Genomic DNA, 22850 nt, shown 5'->3' with positions numbered 1-22850 from the left:
TTACACCGCGTGGCAGGGAACCGGGTGATAAAATATCTTATTTCGAAAAACTGAACGCCAGTCATCGCCAGCAATCGTTGTTGGCAAATTATCTTCTCTGGATCGCGTGTTTATCAATCAACTTGCGAAATAACCCGGATACACGTATTTCGGGCTTGCCCCTCTAGAGCTTCCGCAAGCTCTGCGAATCCGTCTAGTCCGACTGTTTTGATGTTTTGACAGAGCGGTCGTGTTACGCGGATCCCTGCATAAATTCGCGAAAATAAACCGGATTAGCCAAAACTCGCGAGACTTGTGCAACGCGGAATAATTTTCTGCTAATTGAGAAGCTAATCGAGAAGAGCAGTGCGACTGCAGCGACGAAGAGCACCGATAAAAACCAATTAACAAGTATTACGGTAACACCTCAAGAAATGACCAAGAGACGGACGTGTCAAAATACGAATGTTCAGCGTTAAATGTCCGGTTCTCAAATTTGAACTTTCAAATTCGCGGGAAACGTTCAAACATGTGTTGCTGCCGGCGTTACTGGTGATTGACAAAATATACAGAGAAATACAAGGTAATTCAAAACGACGTTCTTCTTCTCCCCCCTCCTTATCCTTCATTTTGACTTTCGCTCCTGATTCTACTCTCACTCTCTCTCTCTCTTTCTCTTTTCGTCTGAATTTTTCTTCATCATCATCATCTTCTTCTTCTTCTTCTTCTTCTTCTTCTTCTTTTCTCAAACGGAAGCTTACGGTTATTGCCACTGATCTTAGGTACCAACATACCGGCAAACAGCAGCGTCTATATTTGGTTTTTCGAAGATCGGAGCTTTGCACATGTGCGCGCCTCGGTCGACGAATCTTTGTGAGATTTTTTTCCTTGCCCCCAATTTCGGAAAGAATTTTTTCAAGAAGCTTTTCTAACGAGGTGCCCGATGCAGTTCCCAGAGGTCTTCATGCAGGCACTTGATGACAGCGCGTCGTCACGTGGCCGTATGTGTTTCTTTTCTTTTCTTTTTTTTGTTTAATATCCGTGATCTATCCAAAAAATCACGACTTTTGACGCGCATCCTTTTCACCGCGTTTACACACCGCGTCAGCGTATTTGCTTATCACGGTTTTCTTTGGGGAACGCGTTTCCACCCACTTGTTTTGATACATGTACATAAGACTTGCCAAAGGATCGCGATCGATAGGCGAGATCTCCCATTTTACAAGGGTGACAAGGGTCTCGAATCCAGTTACAGAGTTCTCTCAACGTTCCGGTTCCTTTTTCTTGTTTCCCTTTTTCTTTCTTTCTTCCTTTTTTTTTTTTTCTCTTTTTTTCTTTTTTTCTCTATTTCATACTACGTAGACGGCGACGCGGTGGCTTTTCTTCACAGACTTTACATCACACCTGTGAATCGTTCTACGCGTGTAGGCGGTTCAATGTGTATAACAGGAGTTTGAAATAAAACGAGAGTATCGTTTGATCGAGGAGAAATCGAGGAATAAAGAAGAGAAACAAATTGAGAGAAAAGAGAGAAATAGAGAGATGATTAAGAAAAAGAGAGGGAGAGAGAAAGAGAGAGAGAGAGGGAAAAAAAAGAAAAAAACTTGACGACGAGAAATAGGTTTTCGGAAAACACATATACACACACGCACACACGCATACTTTCACACGTGCGTCAGACCAATAAGATCTCATCCCGTATCTCTCCGGTGTATTTGTTTGACCAGTGATACGCTCGAAATTTTTTTAAACATTTACTCTCAAGCCAAGAAAAAGTTTATTTTTTCTGGTCAAAAATAGGTTTTGTGAGTGGTGAGGTACAATTACGCAATGGTTGCGTTTCCTGTGCCCCTTCGTTACATACTTGTATTATATGATACAATATATTACACCTATTCTATGTAAGAAGAAGAACGAAACAAAAGGAGGCAAGAACAAAAAAAAAACAAGAACAAACAATTCAATACGTACCTACGAGTAACAAAAAGTGCGACGAGAAAAAACTAAAGCAAAGGTTCTAAAAACAACAAAAAAAAAAATGAATGAAACAATCATCAGGATGTGAGATTACTTGTATTATACGTATGTGAAAAAATTGCCTAGAGTGAAAATGAAAAAGGTTAGTCGCGCGGTGTTTTTCGCGTGTATACATACGTACTTTATAGAACATATGTATATGTATATAGTAGAAAGTTATGCGTGTATATACGTTTCGATGTTATGCACTTATACAACACGTATGTATATATGTGAATGGAAAAATATCCCTCCATCACAAACACGTTTTTGCATTTTTTATTGCCAAATCAGCGTTTTTAGGCAGGCCCTTGTTTTCTACATATATATATATATATATATATTTTTTCACCTCACATTCTCGCGTAAATCCAACATAATTTTGAAGTTAGTCAAGTTATGGTAACGAAACGTTGGTGAAAATATTCTTGTTTTCTTAATTCAATTCCAAAATCACAAAACAACTCGTTTTACTCTGGAAAAATCGTTACGATAGTAACGTTACTAACTTCAATACAACGCTTATACGACCCTTGATCATGTCGCAGGGATAAGAGAAAGAGAAAGAGAGAGAAAAAGAATGCGAAAATATTTATGGCCATACAACGTTGATATGTCTGGCTCTTGTTAAAACCTCGTTGGCGTTGTTCAACGAGATGCATGTAATTGCACCTCTGTGCATACAGAGACCACATAATGCATGCGTGCACTTGATTTCCTAACGAGCATGTGCGATACAGTAGCTTCAGGTGGTACACAATGCACGTTGTAATTTCCATCGTTCCATCGCAATGGCATTTCGTTGCATCAAATGTGTCGAGTACAAACTGGAGAGAAATATTCGTTGCACGTTTTGACAAAATCAATGTGCCAAGTTTGGTAAGATTTTTTTTTGTACGCCCGAACAACTCTTGGCGAGATTTTTAGATCTTTTGTTCCACTCGTGAAATAATAATTAGTCTCATATCGCCTCGCTTTTTATGCCCCAATTTTTATCAACGAAATTCTTTGAACTGTCTTAATATAAGTTTTATAATCCGATAAACTGGTTGAAGTGAATGAAATTTTTTTTTGCCTTAATGCTTCAAATTAGCAAATTACTCCAGCTGATTTGAATTTAATTTTAAAAAATTTTTTCACATTTTTTTATACCTAGCAAAAGATACTGGAAACCTATGGAATTTAATTATCAAAGATCGATTATGTATTAGTTATTTTACAGGAATCACATTATTGTGCAATCGTTTTCTCTGATTGCAGTTAATTAGAGCTCGTTTTTGTCGTTAATGAATTCTCTAAAAATCACCTGATATTCTTCATTCCCCAACGTTTTTCATAATTAACAAATTATTCAAATTTCTCTGTTTTATACGTGCTAATTGCGTATTTAAAATCGGCGATGCTTAGAAACGTGAATTTGTTGTGGCATCGTATACCGTTTGAGTTACATATATATTAGAGTGGTTTTTGTTTTTCTTACTGTTTTTACTTTTGTTTTTCTTCTTACGAAATATTTGAAAAGTTAGTTTTTAGCCTTAGTTAAAAACACTGTAAACGAAACATCTCGAAAACTATACAAGCTGGGATGCTGTTTTTGGCTTTCATTTTGTAGATAATGAAAATCTCTTTAAAAAAGTTCGTGACTATCATTTGTAATAAGTAGGATCTTAATTCATTTATTCAATGCACTCGAGTTTAAACTTTCGTATCAAATACAAGATGAAAATTTAAGTGTACAGTAGTATGAACCTTTTTTATAGAAAATTTGATTGTGTACAAAATGAAACCAAATACAGCTTCTGAACTTGTATAATTTTAGAAATATTTCCGTTAGAGTGTGTGAAAAATTCAAACCGGATGAGTCACGTTTGTCAGAATATTTCTACCGAGTTCCGGTTTCACGATGGCTTAATTTGATGCTAAAAATTAATTTATTCAAGGGTAGGTAAAAAAAAAATTAAAATAACCAACCTAGTATATATTATACTTGTATATAGTCAAACATATGCATGGTTTACGATAATATCGATGTTTAGTCGATTCCGCGTTATTGCCTGATAATTAATTCTTACTTGGTTGTATATATAATATCGTTAACAATTCATTTTCCGTATATATATATATATGTATAACCTGGTACAATAATGTGCAATAATATGTAATCTTATCGCATCGATAGAGTTAGCAAAACTTTGCGCGAATATACGATCTCGGAAAAGGTTTTATTTTTTCACGTTTTTTCGATAGCTCTGTTTCTCTAAGCTCTCATTCCGGCCTTTTCCTTCAGCATTTTTTTTTTCTCTTTGAAAGTTTTTATCCAATTGTTCAGATTGAAATAACGCCCCTGGATATAAACCATTTTCCGCACTAAAGTCACGTATCGAGGTAACTCTATATATAAGTAATAACAGAATATAGCTGCTGCATCGACTCGTGAAACAGCTGAAATTGAAACGATTTAAGGAAAAATATATATAGCGTGCAGGATGCAAGCGGAATGAAACTTGTCTCTTGCTTTTTTATTTCAATTTTTAGAAACTATTGCTCGAATTGCACGCGCGATGGGATTCGAAATTGTATGATTTGGAAGATACATCGTGTAAGGAAGAGCTTTTCGAAGTCTGATATAAATGGTGACAATTATTTTTACCGATTTCGACTTGAATGCGAAGTTTAAAAAAAATAAAAATTTCTGATCATCAAATGATTCGTGATTTGGAATCGATCGTTATCCGACGTACATTTAACGGGCATTCCATAAGCTCGTAATAGATCGAAAAGCATAGTTTTTGCGCTATCATTTCTTCACTTCTAAAGTTCTATTTGGTTGGTTTTTTTTTCTCTCTATATATGTATGTAAGTGAATAAACGATAGATTCTCCAAATATACAGACTTGCTTAACGTAACTTTTACTTTCCCCTCGAAATAATAATGTTTTTTTTTTTTTAGGTATTTAGGTATGTTGAATTAAAATATGGCGCTAGTTTGTTTTTTTTAACTCACATCGAGATTTAATTTTTCTGCAAGATATGCATATTTACAGGTTTTTTAAATAATTTTAATGAAAGAATAAAATATAATATAAGACTTAAGAGACTAGACGAATCAAAAAGATTTATGATATCTCTTGTACGTAATTAGCTCTAAATATGCTTAAAATCACGGTAAACAACAACTGGGGAGGGTAGATAAATATTTAAATGTCAAACACAACCATTAATAGATATAATCAATACAGAAATCGGAAGTCAGCTCTAGTAGTACTGAAAAAAAGGAAAAAAAATTTCTTTCGTAAATTCAAAATCAAGAGAAAATAAGATTATTCTAAAGGAATAAATGAAAATGTTGAAAAATCTGTTTTACTTTATAAAATTCAATTTCTTATCGACTTCTTTGCATGTATCACATTTGCAAAGAATTTTATCAGAGACTAAAAATGAAGAAAAAAATGCTTTTTAAATTCAACGTTGATCAGATGCTCGAACATGAATCAGAACCGAGATTAGATAGTCAGGTGGGTTGTATGCAAAACTCGAAACGGAAGGCGTGAACATTCGAAATCGTTTCTCTGTACGTAATACGCGAATTGTTTATCGATGTTGGCGTTTCATGCAGATACGTAATACCAATGCGTAACTACGTAGGTGCGTTACGTGGAATACAACTGGATTTATCCGGGGTTTCGACATATCTGAAAATTCTAAAATACCGAACAATATTTGCTCAGGATAAGAGAAAATCAATTTTCTTCGAAGGGAAAAGTGTGAATTAATTCTCTCAGGGTTTTTTATACTTCTTATCTATACCGTTAGAAAATTTGAACTATAAACGTGATGTTCCAGCAGCTTCACTTTAAGTTTTAATTATTTGTTACATTTTTTTTCGTAAATATGATACAAATTATTGTAATTTTAATACTTAAATTGTCATATAAACATTTTATTTGTACTTTGAACTTTTTTCTCACCTAGTAATACATTAAAAAGTGGCTAAATCTATCCAAAAATTTTAACGGACTTGCTGGGACATCTTTTTTCTAACCGTGTGTGATGTAGAAAGATGAATTCACTCGAACCTTGCGTAGAATGAATTAAGGGACGAGAATTGAAAATTGGGAATTCATGTAATATGGGGCGAAAGAAATATTTTTATGTAATTGAAATAAATTTACTTTCACCTAATTAAACACAAAAATTATTGTACGGTTTATTTTTTTGCCAAAAAGAAATGAGATTTTGTTGGCAAATTCGAAAAATAATTCTTTCTCTCTATTTGGCCAACATGTTTGGTTAAAATATATGATAAGGACTGCGAAAAATAGGATGGAAATTACGCGATTCTGATAATTTTTGCGAACTGATTGTAAAAACCCTTCGATTATTCCGACTTTCGATGTTTCAGATTTCAAAATTTTCTCAATTTCGCACTTTCGGAAGTTTGAGCGTCGGGTTTCGGATCATTCGGAACTTTGATTTTTCGCCATAGTTCGATTTCTTTACTTGAAGTTTCGCGACTGGAAATTCGAAACTTGACGCTTTCGGAACTTTGATGTTTCGCCAAAGTTCGATTTCTTTACTTAAAGTTTCGGGACCAAAAAATTCGGAATATGACGTTTTCGGTACTTTCAAAATTCGAAATTTCAACCCTGGCCCTCGATTGACTATAGCCGAGCTATAGCATCGCGGGAAAATTCAGGGAATGCGAATAGTTGAGCCTGCATCATATAAGATGGACCGCAGGCATGAATCTTAACGCGTGAAGGAGAGGCTGCCTCATTATTCCAGAAATTCACACATTTACCTTTTGGCCACGTGGGTTTTGTTGGAACGATGTCGACAGTGTGAAATACAGATAGACATTTCAAAAAAAGAGAACCGCGAAAATCGCCGGAGCGAAGGAGATAGCGTGCTGCGTTAAAATAAACGGACTTTATCCAGACTCCGTGTGTCCGTCTCTGAGGTATGTGCATATCGCTCCATCGCAACCCTGCGCTAAAAATTGTATGATTTCAATTTTCCGCGTATCGAATCACTCCAATTTTGTCAAGTTTTTTCTCCCTTTTTTTCATTCAATTCTATAAGAAAGAATTCGTTTTTTATCTTCGCTTATAAGACAAAAATCGTTCAAGTCTCGTTATATTTAAGAAAAAAAGAAAAAAGAAACCTGTATATATATATATATATTTTTTTTTTACAACTTTCACGTACACAGTAAACAAGTTTTCAGATTAACAGTTTAACAAAGTAATTCGCAACCTATGAGTTGAACCTCAAATTATAGTATATTTGAATGATGAAAACAAAAAAAGAAAAAATCTTTGGAAATTGAAAAAAATTTGGCTAGTCATTTTTCTTTTACGATACTATTACTATTTCTCTGTATAAGAGATAAATATCTGATTTTTTTATGAAATTGGTGAAAAAAAAATTTCTTTTTTCGCAACCGATGACTTATCGACGAAGTGCTTAGACCGGCAGCGAAGTATTCAGCTCCTATAAAACACATGCTCCACACATAACCAATACCCGAACAGAAAAGTATATATATATATATATATGTATTCGCCAGGAATTGAAATTCCGCAAACGTATTTGTTTATCCAATACATGGTTTTAAATCGGTGCAGTATCTTTTTTTTTTTTCCTATCCTTTTTTTTCTATTTTTTTTTTGGTTTTCTCTTCACCAAGGATAACAGCGATAAATCGCGGATAAGTGCCGGTTCGTCCTCATGACACACGTTCGTCAAAAGTATTGAGTACGTTTCTGGAATGCTATTCGCACGCACAGGTGCCACCCACGCACAAAGAATTCGAGAACTGAGTGGCAATTTTTGTGTAAACTCTCAGCGCGCAGGCACCTAATACACGTCAAGTTATATACCAAGTCGACACGCTGATCGAAAACAACCTTTGCCTGCTTACAGAGAGTAGGAGGGAGGGAGGGAGGGAGGGAGGGGGAGAGGGTGAAAGAAAAAACATTAATAAAATGTGAGTAAATAAAAAAAGTTTTCGGTACCAATATGAAACGCTGAGCGATAATAGCACGCCCATAATATATATCCAACGATCTTTTTTCCATCTCGTTCAACCATGTATACATATACTGGGTGAGTCAATTGAAACGTCGATAATAATTGGAGGAACTCAGGTGCGTTGATATCAAAGTAAAGTTCAAAGTCTCTATGTACAGGTATTCAGTGGTCATTGGAAATAAAGTCACGATAAGGCAACAAGTGAGAGATGATAACAAGGAAAGACGAACCTAATTGTTGATATTTTGTGCTGTCGTCTTTCCTTTGTTGTGTCGTATCTTCATTATTGTTTCGCATTCACAGTGGTTACCTACGTGTAGACTTCGAAACTTACTTTGATCAACACAACTGAGCTCCTCCTATTCTTGACGGTTCAATTGACTCACCCTGTATATTATGTACTTTATCTCTTCACCTTATTTGGTTACCTGTGTCATCAACGACGCGTTCAAAATTGCGTTTTTATATTGTTTCAAAGTCTGAAAAATTTTATTGGAATACGCCAACTTGTTGTCAGTTTAATTTTAGGTATTTCGACTCGCGGTTTTTGATTCACATAAATAAAAGTCAAACTTATTGATATTTTAGGATAATGAATGTGTGTATGATTTTGTTTAAAAAATTTTTTGCAATTTTGCCAATTCTGAAACAGTGGCCTAAATTTTTTCAGACTTGTTATTTAATTACTCAATTATTTGTAAAGATTAGAAATGATTTTGAAAAGGATCTTTTCTGAAATTCTTAAAAAATTCTAGGGAATTGTTAACTTTATATAAAATTCTCAAAATTTCTATTTTTCACTTAGAACATTTCTAGACTGGTTTTATTATGGAGCAATTTTTTACTATTTTTTTTTTTTTTTTTGCCACATTCAACATATTTTTAGTTGATCAAAATAATGAAAAGTGCCAAGATAAAATATAGAAAAAAATTTGCCCATCATGAGCCCGATATTTAAATGTTTGGAAAAGAAATTACAGTTTCTAAGAATTTTGTAATAATTTAAAAAAAGAACGTTTTCAAAATCACCTCAAATATTCGTAAATAATTGAGCAGTTGAATAACAACCGTGAAAAAATTCAGACTACTGCTTCAGAGTTTGGAAAATTATAGAAAAACTTTCGAAAAAAATAAAAAATGGTAAGGGTCAGCCGTAAGTTGAGTAGGCATGAAATGCGTCGTGTAATTTTTCAACGACAATTTTTCAAATATCTTGCAAAAACTTGCAATTCTTTTTCAATAAATCCGAAATTCGAATTTGCAATTTGATTCTAAATCACACGATAGTAAAAAATTCTACGAGGAGGTGAGGAAAAATATTCCTACACTAGTTAAAATTCATAATTTTCACCGCCTCTAATTCACTTATTCGCGAATAATAATTTCTGAATATCTGAAGTGAAACTCTCATCTTTCCTTTCCTCCGCATAAAACGTAGTCTGAAAATTGTTTACTCGCATGAACCCCGAATCGCCCCGTGTGTGTACATTCCTGTGAATAGTAGATAGGACCTATCTCCACAACGATGAAAGGACAATGCAACCGGTGATAGGTGCTGCAGGTGAACGTAAAATTTTCATTATCTCTACCGGAATTAATGTCTACCTGTACTCACTGTGTCGTGATAATAATTATACGTTCTGCCAGACACGAACCACCGTAGAAAAGCACGTAATCAAACACGATACGCAGATACGCCGACGTGATGCAGGGACAGGACATTGTGTTATACCATGTACTGTGGAGTAAAACCAGTTAATTATCATTCGAATTGGACAATTACGCGTTATATAGGTGCCAGTTTCGTCTAATTGAATTTTTTTTAATTTTTTTTTTATTTTTTTTGCCTCCTCTTACGTTTCTCGCATTTTATTTTCTTACCATTTTTCTTCTTCTTCTTCGTTTTTTTCTTTCTTTCTTTCTTTCTTCTTTCTATTGTCAATTCGAGGGATAGCGATGATGATAATATCAGATAATTATGTGGGGTTGGTAGGGTGAGATGTTATTGAAATCGAGGTTGAATTTGACATTTTTGATTAGATCGGAGGTTTGATGTATATCCCAGGTGATGGAAATTTAATTGAAATTAAACTGGATTCGATTTATAATTATTCGTTTATTTCTTTTTATTGTTTTTTCATCACTTTGCAAAACTTGGACGGTAAGTATAATAGCTACGTTATGAATACAAATGAAATTCTTTAATCGATTGGAAAATTATGTCAGTTTTTTTTGTTTCTTGAGTAGATATGTCTACTGTGTGTTGAGGTGATTGTTGAGTTAGGTACTTCGATGTGCTTTGATTTTAGGAAGTTTTGTTGATTCGTTTATGCATGAATTTCAATCAACTTTGAGACGAGTGAGAGAAACTAGGATTCTTATTTTTTACTTGATGTAAATGAAAGAATTGGCAGAAATAGAAATTTCTGGATTCGTCGAAATTTCGTCTGAACGTTTCGTACTTTGGTGCAAAACAAAAAAAAATCATTCTCATTGAAATGTAAGAAAAATTCCTGACACTTAATTACGCCTAAGGAAAATGATGATTTTTTCAGCGGATTCAATCTAATTTCAAATATTTTGTCCACCATATTAGATCTGAATTTTTAAAATCCGAATTCCGATTCATAATCAGCGACTCAAAAACTTATGACTTGTGACATGAAATGACATGAAATGAATTATTTCTTCAATTTTGACAAATTTTTTTTTGAAAATCAATTTCTTTCTAACAATTTCAATTTACATTGTACCGGAATAATTACTCTCGAATATTGAATACTATCAGAAATAGCACAAAAAAAAAGCGAAAAAATATGTTTTCAAAGTTCTCTAAATATACGAAAAGAGAAGAAAAAAAAAACGGACACAAAATAGGTGGTAAGAATACTGAACACTATAACTCAAAGGGTAAATCATTTTCCATATCCTCCTCATCCTCTTTCGCTTTCTTCTCGATTTTCCTCTTGTTGAATTTTTAAAGTCCAACCAGTTGCGACTGATTTTCCAGATGCTGGAGTACTGGATGGGGGGAAATGGCTCGTGGGCAAATATCTCTGATCATCAGCTCGAAGTCGTCCTGGAGGATCCTGGATCGGCGGAACTCTTCACCGACTACCCTCCTTCCTTGCTCTACTTCGCCGCCGGATGCTGCGTGCTATTCATGCTCATTGGGATCCCGGGGAATCTAATCACCGTCGCTGCTCTATTCCGAACGAAGAAGGTTAGTCGATCCGAGCCATGGAATAATTATCATTGTCAGGTACCATGGATCCGTAGATCGCGGATCGCAGCCTGACGCGACGCGACATGCGAAAAAATTGCCCCCGACGTGAACTGCGAACTGTCTGATACGCGAGCGACGTGCTGCGAGAGGAACCTTTAGAGAAATTCGCGATTACGGTTAGCTACGGAATTTGTTGGCAAATTGTTGAGGCGCGAAAATTCAGCGACCTATTGACGGATTAAATTTTCATCCATTTTACGCCGAAATACGCAGGTAATATTTAGTCTCGGTGACGTTTAATCACATTCACCTGCGTTCGAAACTTTATCACAATCACCAGATTTTACCCCATATAGTGAAATTTAGCTCTAACAATGTTGTATAATATAACGAAAATTCTGTGATATTTAGTCGTGAGGAATTAACATCTTTTGCATTATTAAAAATGAAAATAACAAAAAAAAAAAAAAAAAAAAAAAAAAAAAAACGAAAATTTTTCAATTTTAATAAAAAATATAAGGTTCAATTTTTATTCGTAAGAATAACACGAGAAAAATGGTTTTTGTTTATCGTCTGATTTTTATAACTAGCTAACAACGCGTCGTACGGAAAATTCACGGATATATTTTTGTAGAGAATTGAACGCTCTACGCGTATCTTGTCATGTTTTGATAAATCTACATTTTCAAAAGTTATAGGGGGATCAATTTTTGACCCTGAATAACTTTTGAAAGAGTGGATTTATCAAAAAATAACAGGAGACTTTTTTTGCAGAGCGTTCAATTCCCTGCAAAAATATACCCACAAATTTTCTGTACGACGCGTCGTTAGCTAGTTATAAAAATCAGACGATAAGCAAAAACCATTTTTCCCGTTTTATTCTTATAGAAAACGAAAAAGTGCGATGCGGAGCATCTCAATATTAATATTAAGAGCTCAAATTTTTACAGGCTTACTTTTATACCCAAACGAAAGTTTTAAGCCTGTTTTCGTGAGAGAAAAATATTTCATCTTCTTATTTTGAATTACTTTAACATATATATTAGGGTGGTCGTTAAAAAAAAAGTTTATGCTCCAACTTGAAAAATCTTAAGTTCACCTTGAAAAAAGAAGATCCTGAAAGTTTGAATACTTCATCTCACTATTAAGGCGTGCCGGCAGATTTTTGAAAATTTTTTTTTCTGGTGTTCTTTATGAAATAAGATTTCATTTTTTGTCGGATCCCGATTTTTTGGAATTTGATAACGATTCAAAGAAAAAACAAACGGTAAACAAATAAATATGGGATCAAAAATACTTTTGAAAAATTGAAAATATTTGAGTAAAAAGGTTTTTTTCATTCCAGATTTATTTGTTTACAGTTTGATTTTTATTTTTCAATCGTTATAACATTCAACAGAATCGGGTTTAACGAAAAATGAAATCTTATTTTATAAGGAAAACGGAAGAAATTTTTTTCATCATATTTGAAATAAAAATATTTAAAAAATCTATCGTCACCCCTTAATAGTGAAATAGAGAATTGAAGCTTTCAGGATATTTTTTTTCCAACTTGAACTCAAGATTTTTCAAGTTGGAGCATCAAATTTTTTTTTAACGGCCACCCTAATATATATAACGTATTTAAAGCCGTAATATATAATAATTGGGTAATACAGTCGACGGTGGAAAAAGAAAGCAAAAAAAAAAAAAAAAAAAAAAAAACGTTTTTGAAAGCAAATTGTACGAAAACCTGGCACATCGCGATAAAAGTATACCATGTGGAGTTTTGTTGGAAAAAATGGGCAATTCCGGAAAGAGGAGTCCCATTATAGTTGGGCTGAGGTTATTACACTTGTGTAGATAAGTTAAGAGGCCGATTGTTAGCATCCTAAGTGAAATCTGATATAGCCGGGGGCGTCTTATCGTAATAGGAAGCTCGGCTATTCACCCCCGTTAGAAAGGGATTGTGAGAAACGGAGGTATAACAAGGGCGAGTTTTGTGATATAAGGTAGAATTTTGGCACGCGCCCTGAATCGGCCCCCACCGATATTATTATTTCTCCATCCCCTATGGGGGGAAAACGTGCGTAAATTACGCAAATCGGTGTTTACATCGAATCGAAAGAATCTGCGTTATCAAACTGCAGGATCCTCCCCTCTCCAAGCTGGAGGGGTTGAATCGCGAACACCGATGCGGCTATTGTTAACAATTAGCGTCGTATAGCCTGATGCGAGTCTGTTTATTTGTCAGGCAATTAATTAATGCACACCTGTCTGCCAACTCGATATTAATGCGGCTCGATGCCTCCTCTGAATGCGAAATTATGGGACAACCAACCCTCGGTTAATTGGAGGAATGTGTATTACGCAGGTTGGCTGCCCGAGAATCGATGCTTTTCATTTATTTCGTTACGACGTAGTTGTTCATTTTACTTTTTATGGAATTATTATACTCGGAGATATTTTTAAAATTAAAAATATTGATAATTTTACGAAATTACGACCTCTTGATAGTATTTTGTGTAACAAGCGGGAATATTGATAATGTACGAACGGCGAAAGAATCTTCGTTTCTTTTTTTGAACACGATTCTTTACATAACAAAAGCTTGATTATCGATGCTCGTTTCAAATCGCGTGAAAATTATTTAAAATTACAAATTCACTGGAAGATAGTAGTCTCGAATGAATAAGATCAGCCATCGGACAGTGACATCGAACGAATCTGTTAGAATATTAAAAATTTTGAAGTGATCTGACCCGAAGTCTCGATATCCAAGTTTGTTCTATTATATAATACCAGTATTTTCTATTAAAGTATTTTAAAAATATATTCTGCAAAAAGGAGATAAACTCGGTCTTTTCAGGCCGAGCGTAAGTTTGCAATATGAGTCGTAGGTGAGCCGCAGACGGATATTGCAAATACGCGAAGCGAAAAACCGTTGCCTCCTTGTTGCATACGATTCTTAATATAACAAGAGTATGTTACGCGTTTTTTCACGAAGCATGAAATTGAGGTTAGGGTCGCGTGATGTTAAATTTGTTCGCGACCGCGCAGACGCGCAGTACAGAAAAGACCGTTTTTCACTCGTTAAAAGTGGTCTTTTCTGTACTCCGGGCATGCGCATTCGCAGATTCATCGTACGGTCGTAGAAACTGATACTTTGTGCACGGAAAACATGCTCGCATTAGATGAATATTCTTTCTTACATCGTCTCGCCGATGTTGATTATTGCCAATGATAATAGGCAACATCGATTTGACCACCGTTGACAAAAAAAAGAAAATCTTCGATGAAGAAAAGGTTTTTTTTTTTTTTTTAGTTATGTATGTAACTGGACAAGCTTCAATAACATTTTACCAATCAATACATATATTTGTTTTACCGCCATGGTTATTGTTATGCGTATAAATATATAGACTCTAAATAATATCTGCGGAATAAATTTTCGGCCGGAAAGTGAGACGCAAAACAGATTATAAAAACAATCCCGTACATGGATTGATTTTTTTGCTCTTCACGCTGAAAAAACAGACGAAAAAGCAGATTTTAAACATTCTGTGTTGATATTTCAAAACGAATTTGAAAAATTCTTCTTACTCGCTTGTCTAAAAATTTTTCAATTTTTTCACGGTCTTGTTTTATTTACTTCAAAAATGGAAAAATAATAACGTATACTCGTGTAATGTACTTCTTACATTTGAATTCTGTTACATTATTCAAAGGCAAAATAAGTATTACATATTTATTCAAGAAATTTTTCTGTGCTCGTTTTTCCCGAAAATTCGATGGTATTAAAAGTCGATGTCGGTGCTGACTTGCAAATAATCTACGGATGTCGTTCGATTTGCGCCGTTTGGTTTCCACGGACGATTCGGTAATCTATCGAAAATTAATTCGGTATGAGTGTCGAGACTTTCAACGTGATATGATGTATCATACAGCACTTTTCGAATAATCTGCATCAGTGTTTTTAAAACTGTATATGATACTCGAGAATTCGAATTTGATGGCCATTTTTCGGGCCGATATGTAGGCGTTTATGCAAAAATTTGACGTAATCGAAAAAAATTGATTTACGAATTTTTAACCGCAATTAATAAATTATAACTTTTGACATGTCGAGTCTGAGGCAGCCAGAAATGAACTGGAAATATTTACGCTTTAACCTGAACTCTTGCATTACAAGTGTATGTAAATGAGAACTCGTAAAGAATCAGAATAATTTACCACTTTAATGTTAAATAATAAATATATACATTTCGAGAGAGAGAGCGAGAGAGAGAGAGGGTTAATCTCGTAAAGCAGGCTCTTTGAATATAATTATGATAATTTTTTACTATCTATTATAGAACATATAATTATCAAAGTATTTTATTTATCCTCACATTTTACAATTCAGTAATTTTCCGCAAAGCGTCACGTAACGTCACAAGTACAACGACAAGCGAATGACACTTAAAACGGAAAAACAAAAGGCTGTTATAATCTTCGTTTTTGGGTAAAATCTAAATCTCACCAATCCGTCAAAGTCCCAGCTTTTACCCGGTTTTCCCACAAAAAGTTTACGTATTGTTTCACGTTGAATCGCGCAATAAATCTCCCTCCGAATTGTCGAAAGTTCTAAAACCCAAGTTTTCGGGTCCGCGAACTTCCGCAGCGGAGGATGCAACATTCGCCTCTGCATGGCGTATCTGGCAATTAACGAGAGAGTATAGAATGGAACTCACAGTCTATGGTGTAGTACGAGTTCCTCTCACAAGTCACAAGTCACAAGTCACAAGTCTTTGCCCAAGAAATTTGCACCCCCGAAAGGCAAACGGCACCCTGCAACAATTCCAGGACGAATTAATCACACTCCCCAGTTTATTTCTCCTTAGCTTTTCCCGCCCTCATTTTATACCCGCTTTTTCTTCTCCCCATATCTTTTTATCGCCAAACGAGCCTCTTAGCGTCTGCTGCGCTACCCTTGAGGACAGTATTTGCCGGATTTATCCGGCCTAATTTAGACCCCTTCGCCCCGCAATAAACACCGAAACGGCGACTCCAGATTTCGACGGTTTTCCTTCCACTATGCTTATCCCTGTTTAGTCTTGCACTCGCTACTTCCGGCTAATTTAACGCCTCCCCATAATTGACTCATCGAGGGACGAATTCCTCTCGCTAACTTCGACTCGACCTTCCGCGGCTTTCGGATGCTGGTCATCCGACTTTTCACTCGATTATCCTCGATTTTTTTTTACCCTAAATTTCATTTTCCCGAATAAAATTTCGACCACGAATTCATGATTAAACTTCAACGTATCAAATATTTTTTTTAACCCTGGATCTAATGTTTTTCTTTTTTTTTTTTTAAATACATGCATATCTGTGCAAAAAAAAAAAAAATTATTATGCAGTTTTGTGCAGCTTCAAAGTGCTTATATATTTTTTTTTGTAATATAAATGATCTATGTATATATACATATATATATATATACATATACTCTTCAGGTTTTGAGAAATTTCTTTTTGATGAATCCTATAATTATTTCAAATATGTGATAACGTGGATGAATTGTTCATAAGCTTTTATTTTCAATTAAATGGTCGAAGGAATTGAATTTTGAAAAGGCAAAATTAATTGTCAGACTAACGTACGTAAAAAAAAAAAAATTCCGTTTATTACGAATAAGCTTATTCGCTGTTATATACTCAATTGAAATTATGAAAATCCTCAGCATTTCACTAAACTTGTGTACTCAAGTATGCAAATAAAATTTCGCCAAAATGGTTGAACAAACAAAGTGGAAGTAATAAATTTGACTGTTTAAAATGTGTAAAAATTATCATTACGAATCACACAAATTTTGAGCCAAGTTCTTAAAAATATTGATAATGAGCGATGGGTTTTTTGAACCTTAAAAAAAGCGCGGACTTCTGAAAAATGAAAAAATGAATTGTATTCGAAAGTCTGGTTATCCCGCACGGAATCCCCTTTACATTATTCCAAATGATTAAATTTTATATACTGTATTATTATAACGTGAGTCGTTTGCGTTTTCGAAACTGAATTTTCCGCGAGAGTTGAGCACGGCTGTTTAGAATGATCCGGGCGATTATAAAAGTCTGCGTTGGTATAATTTTGTTAAAGAAATCAAGGAAAGTGCTGACGATTAGGGATATCGGGGGCGTAATTACGCTCGTTTTCGAAGTTAATTGTATTCATGACATTCGGCTTCTAAAACCAAACCCGATGCTGTATACTGTATAGGACATAACAACATCTGCGCACGAGGAGAAGTTGGAAGTTGGAAGTGGAAAAACTCAATTAACTCGAAGAGCTCTTCGCCGTGCTCGAGGTGTGGTTCTTAAATTTTTCATCCCACGGTGCCGCCATGCTTTCCAGGTATCCCGCGGTTTAAATGCATTTCACTATCCGCTGCACCGAATGCCAAGTGCATTGTTCAAGTCCCCAGAATTTAGCTGGCTTAACTTTATTTCTCTCATTGTCAGTTCTCTGACCTGCAACTAGGGCAAGGAAAACTGTGTGAGATTAGTGAAAAAAGGGGGAAATTTTTACTGGAACAGTTTCATTTTCTTTGATATTTACTACAGTAAAGATTAATGATTCGGTTACACAGTTTACAAAAATATTTTCATCCCCAAGCGACGATGAATACTTTACATTATATTCAGTTTTTGAACAGTATAAAACTTGAGAGATTCAAGATTCACAAAAATTAGAATTTACACAATTTTTAGCGGATCCTAAACGATTCGACCAAATTTTTTTTATACTCTTTCATACAATTTACGTGGTTATAAACTATTTATTTTCTTCTTGTATGAAAGTCAAGCATTTTTTTTTTTTTTTTTGGTTCAGTTTTAGCTTTGGTCCAAGTCGTTGAAAATCTTGGTCTATACATTTCTGTGTAACTAGTGGATTTTGTAATGGAAATATAACAATCATTTCAACGAATATTCTTGTTACTTTAACTTGTACCAGCTAACCCTCTCATAATAATTTATGATTGATTGTTGAGATTTGTAAGTTGAATGAGAATCTTCAAGGAAACGTGCAGTGATGTAATTTCTCGAGGGAGTGAAGCGTTACATGGGTATAAAACGGTTGCTATCGACATTGTGAAACTGTATAACCAATTCATTCGAGAAGAGGATATGAGACCGTTTGGAAAATTGTCATTACCAGTTACTACACTCAGAAGCTCTCGCTGTAATCTCCCTACCATATAGGTATGTATATATATACGCTTCATGTTGAGCAGAAATAGCGACTAAATTTTCACGGCATTCAACATAACTTGATACTGTACCGTCGATCTTTATTATCTTTTATTTATCTCTGTAAAGAGAATACTCAGATTGCGCAACTCATGTCGCACATATTATTCTATCTATTAACATCAGCACTGGAATGTACTACTTTGCGCACTCAGTTAAGAAAAATGGTACGCGCACCTCGAGTTGTGCAATCTACTATTCTGGAAATTGGATCGAAATATCTTTTTTTTAATACATACAGAATTTTTGCGTTTCTTTTACCTAAAATCCGTGATGAAAGTAGCCCCCCTTACACCCATCAAATTATTCACTAGTGCGGGAATATACTATTTTCCGCACTCGTTAGTTAGGAAAAATAGTACATCGCAATATACTATTTCGGAATTGAATCGAAAGATTTTTTGTTTCAATGTAAATAGATATTTCGACTCAATTCCCGCACTAGTGCGAAAATGTATCATTTTGCGCACGATCATTTGAGTACGCACTTAATTACAAAAATTTATTTATTCCGTTCAGACTCGCTGCAAAGTGGGAAATGACGGGGTGGAATAATAGCTATCGAAACGGTATTTCCTCGTCTCATCGATGTTCCATTAACGCTGAAAGCATCGTGGATTTTTGCTCCGTCTTTCGAGGCCGCATTAAGCGTTTCAATTCGTTTTGACTCGGTCGGGTCGCGTGTGATGATCGGGTCGAGAGAGGTCGAGATGGTCAGAGGTCCGAAAAACAGTCCGAAGTGAAAGACACACATGAGCGTATTATCATTTCTCGGGTTTTCCTGTGACCACGCCTTTTAGCCGACTGGTTGATACACCCCTGCACAGCCACCGATTCTGCCTCTGCATATCTAGTTGGACCAGTTATTTCTTCCCTCCTCCTTATTTCCCTCCTCAACCTGCTTTTTTTACTTTTTTACTTCTTCCTTAGCGTTGGCTATTTTCCGCTTATCGTTTCCTTACCGATAAGCGATTCGAGACGTCTTGAGCTCGCGGATCTCGAGCTTTTCCACGATCTTATTCACACAGATTTTTACTCCTCTGCTTTACGACTTTATACTTTCATGTGTAAGGGCATGTGTGTACATATAGGGGGCATTCCATGCGAAATAATTCTATTTTAACTCTCATTGTTTTTAATTCTTGTCAAACGCTTTACGTGTAGTAGCAGAATGTCTGAAATGCATTTTCTTCCTTCTAAATTACCTAAAATGACATTCGGTTTGAGTAAAAAATATAACTTAATTCTTTTAGAAAATCAGCTGTTTTAAAATTTACTACAATTTCGCAAGAATTTTATTTTTCGTACCATGATGGAACGATTTAAAAAAAATTAATTTCGTTGGATCGACAAAAATCAGTAATCAATTGTTTAGAATTAACGAAAATATTGTGTTACTGTTTTCACTCTGCGAAGAAAAGCACGATAGAATTGTGTAGAAGGTAAGATAAGTATTTCGAGATTTTCCGAAAATGATAGAATATGAAATTCTCAAGAATTTCTTTAAGATTTTGAAAAAATGTGAAACCCGAAGAAGATTTGAATGTTTTTAACTCAAAAGCGATTCCATGAAAATAAAATTTCAGATAAAATCAATTGAGGCTGTTAGATTTCTACACATAATTGTGATCTATAAATGTATAATTAAAAACTAAATCAGTGAGGTTTAAATAATTGCTGATCGATTCCGCATGGAATGACCCATATGTATAGACAGCTGCAGCTATGCCCTAATAGTTTATGGCGACGTATCGATTCACCCGATTCGAGTGCAGCTCATATTATTACGTCTAGGAATCCTACGTATCCTTCGTCGTTTTGATTATAGCGTAGATACATCTACTCGAAAATGGAAAAGATTTTCACCGGCAAACTGCATCGCATTTATTTGCATTTAAATTTCAATTCGATTTTCTCCTTCTTTGATACCTATCCTAGTCTCTGGTCAAAAGATTTTGCTTAGAAAATTAAAAATATGTGTAGGCGTGACACGATCGGATGTTCAAACTCGATCAAGCTGCTTCAGGGTTGTTTTATACACTTCATCATCGACGATGTATACACTCTGGTCCATGAATAAAAGGTCATTCAAATATTAGGTTAGGAGCTTTTCAATAACGTCCAACACTTTTCCTTGCCAGACACCATAGCTCACTCACATCCTATTTCATAATAGATTATACGAAAATATTTGATCTTTCCTTCTCTCTTGATCAAAATTAGAATCAAGATGCGCCTTTAGGACTGTTGGTTGGCTTCTGGCTCTTTTTAATCTGAACGATGCCATGATTAAAAAAAACCTCGTTTATCAGTATTAATAGTAAGAAGTTATCGTTTCAACATTTTCAATCCTCGAGGGAACGCATTTTTCAGTAATTCAAATTCGAAACTCGTTAATCTAACATTTTTAGTTTCCGTCCTTTGTTATTTCGTTTTTCATTATAAACTCGATTTAGTCGATTCCTTTGATTAGCGAGATTGAAGTCTCCCCTTAAAAAAATATTCTGCTAACAAATATCGTTACATCCAAAAAAAAAAAAAGAAGTAGAATAAAAAAAACTATTGATCTCGTAGCAACGAAATATGGTCTAAAATCTGTTCAGACGTTATTTCAGCTATCGACGGAAAAAAAGTGTATCAAAAACGGTTGAGTAGTTCTGAAGTTATGTGAGTGAAGATACGTCAGAAAGACGGAAAGACGTCGAGTTGTATTTATGGAAAGAATATATGGAGAAGATGAAGATCTAGGCGCACTTGGATCGACTAAATTAATTTTTAACTTTGCGGGTAACAGAAGTAAAAGAGGAAGAAAAAAAATTTCAAAAAAAAAAGAAAAAAAAGAAAAACGGGGCCATACTCCTCCGCCCGATGAGTTTTTTCATCTCTCACATGCTTAACTCGCCCCCTGCGTCGCGTCGGCTCAGCGAGCTTGCGGAGTGTAATATATCACTCGACTCTCTGGCTCAGGCTATACTTTCCTCTACATACATACATTCGGCGCGGGTACCAATAATACGCGTTTTTTACTGTCAGGCACAAGTTGGGATACATTATTCTTGGATCTTTCAAAAAATTCAATCCCAGCACTGAGAGAGAAATTTCTTGTAGTTGTGGTTACTGCAGAATCTTTAAGGGGCAGGGTTGGAATTCCGAATTTCAGAAGTTCTGAAAGTGCCAAATTCAGATTTTTCATATTTTTACATTCGGGATCCTAGTCATGCTGATTTCTTACATTCGTTAGTTGAGTGAATTGCGCTATGTGAGCACATTTTAATTTTCGGAATTTTACTTTGTCATCGAAACTTTATTTTACTTTTGGGAACTTTGATTGGGAACTATCGTAACTTGAATTTTCGGAATCTTGTATGTTGGAACTTGAGCGGATTTCCGACCTTTCCAAACTTTGTTGTTTCATAAAAGTTTGATTTCTTCACTTCAAGTTTCGCCACCAGATAAATCGGAACTAGGCGCTTTCGGAACTTTTCCAATTCGGAACTTCAACCCCGTCCTATCTTCATAGGAAATGAAAATGCGTTTCATTTCTCTAAATAGCCGAAAAATCTACCGTCTTTTTGATAATATTTTTTTTTTCATAATGGTCGATTGTACTATATTTTTTCTGACTATTGCCCACAATTTGATGTTGGTGCAGGAATAAATTCATATCAAATTGATTGCCGCTATTTATTTTTTACAATTTACATTGCGAGAAAAACGCAAATTTTGAATAAAAATTCAATTTCTGAAACATGTCCCAAACATCTCAAAATCGTCCAGAAAGTATATTTTTATTCAAATAAAGGTATTTTGAGTCTATATTTTCATTTTAAAGTGAACGGGTTAACACCGACTACAATGTCGCCTGAATATGTCGCGAATAATTTGCTGGCTTTTTGCAACAAAGTAGTCCAAGGTTTTGCTTCTATATTTATAATGAATTCTTTTTCTTATCCCTCGCAACAAATGTTCGTTGCATATTTTTCCAAACGTTTGATCTTCGAATCGACGACAGAGTTTTCCACTTTCCATGAAAAAAGAAAATCGTTTCTGACACTGCAACATGAAATATAAGTCAGATTCATTTATAGCAAACAATTTTCCGAATTTCTTGAATCAAACATTAACGATTCAAACGAAAAATCATTTCGATCACCTTCATACGAAATTCTGAAAACTAATTGCCATCTTTTTTGTAAGTCGAGTATTGTGCTGAACTCGACGCGCTAAACTCCAATCGGCAGCTTCGATTAATCATTTTTTCGATCAATCGATCAACTGAGTTTTTACACACTATCGATTAATCGACGGCTTCGCTTCGTGTACCGATTGA

The 22850-nt window shown here is 35.0% G+C and overlaps 1 protein-coding gene across 3 annotated transcripts in view; it reads left to right on the top strand.

The window, feature by feature from the left end:
• The window catches only part of LOC124413584 (G-protein coupled receptor moody), an 85039-nt gene that overhangs the window by 20259 nt on the left and 41930 nt on the right, over positions 1-22850 (top strand). For 2 of the 3 annotated variants that reach the window (XM_046894281.1, XM_046894282.1), the window contains exon 2: positions 11039-11251. In XM_046894281.1, coding sequence (XP_046750237.1) covers positions 11039-11251 — 213 coding nt within the window. Of the gene's footprint in view, positions 1-425; positions 563-11038; positions 11252-22850 lie in introns of those variants that run through there. The other variant, XM_046894280.1, reaches the window with a different exon arrangement.

This window comes from Diprion similis, chromosome 12 (assembly GCF_021155765.1).
Source record: "Diprion similis isolate iyDipSimi1 chromosome 12, iyDipSimi1.1, whole genome shotgun sequence".
In the NCBI taxonomy this organism is placed as follows: domain Eukaryota; kingdom Metazoa; phylum Arthropoda; class Insecta; order Hymenoptera; family Diprionidae; genus Diprion; species Diprion similis.
This window is presented reverse-complemented; position numbering and strand designations above follow the sequence as displayed.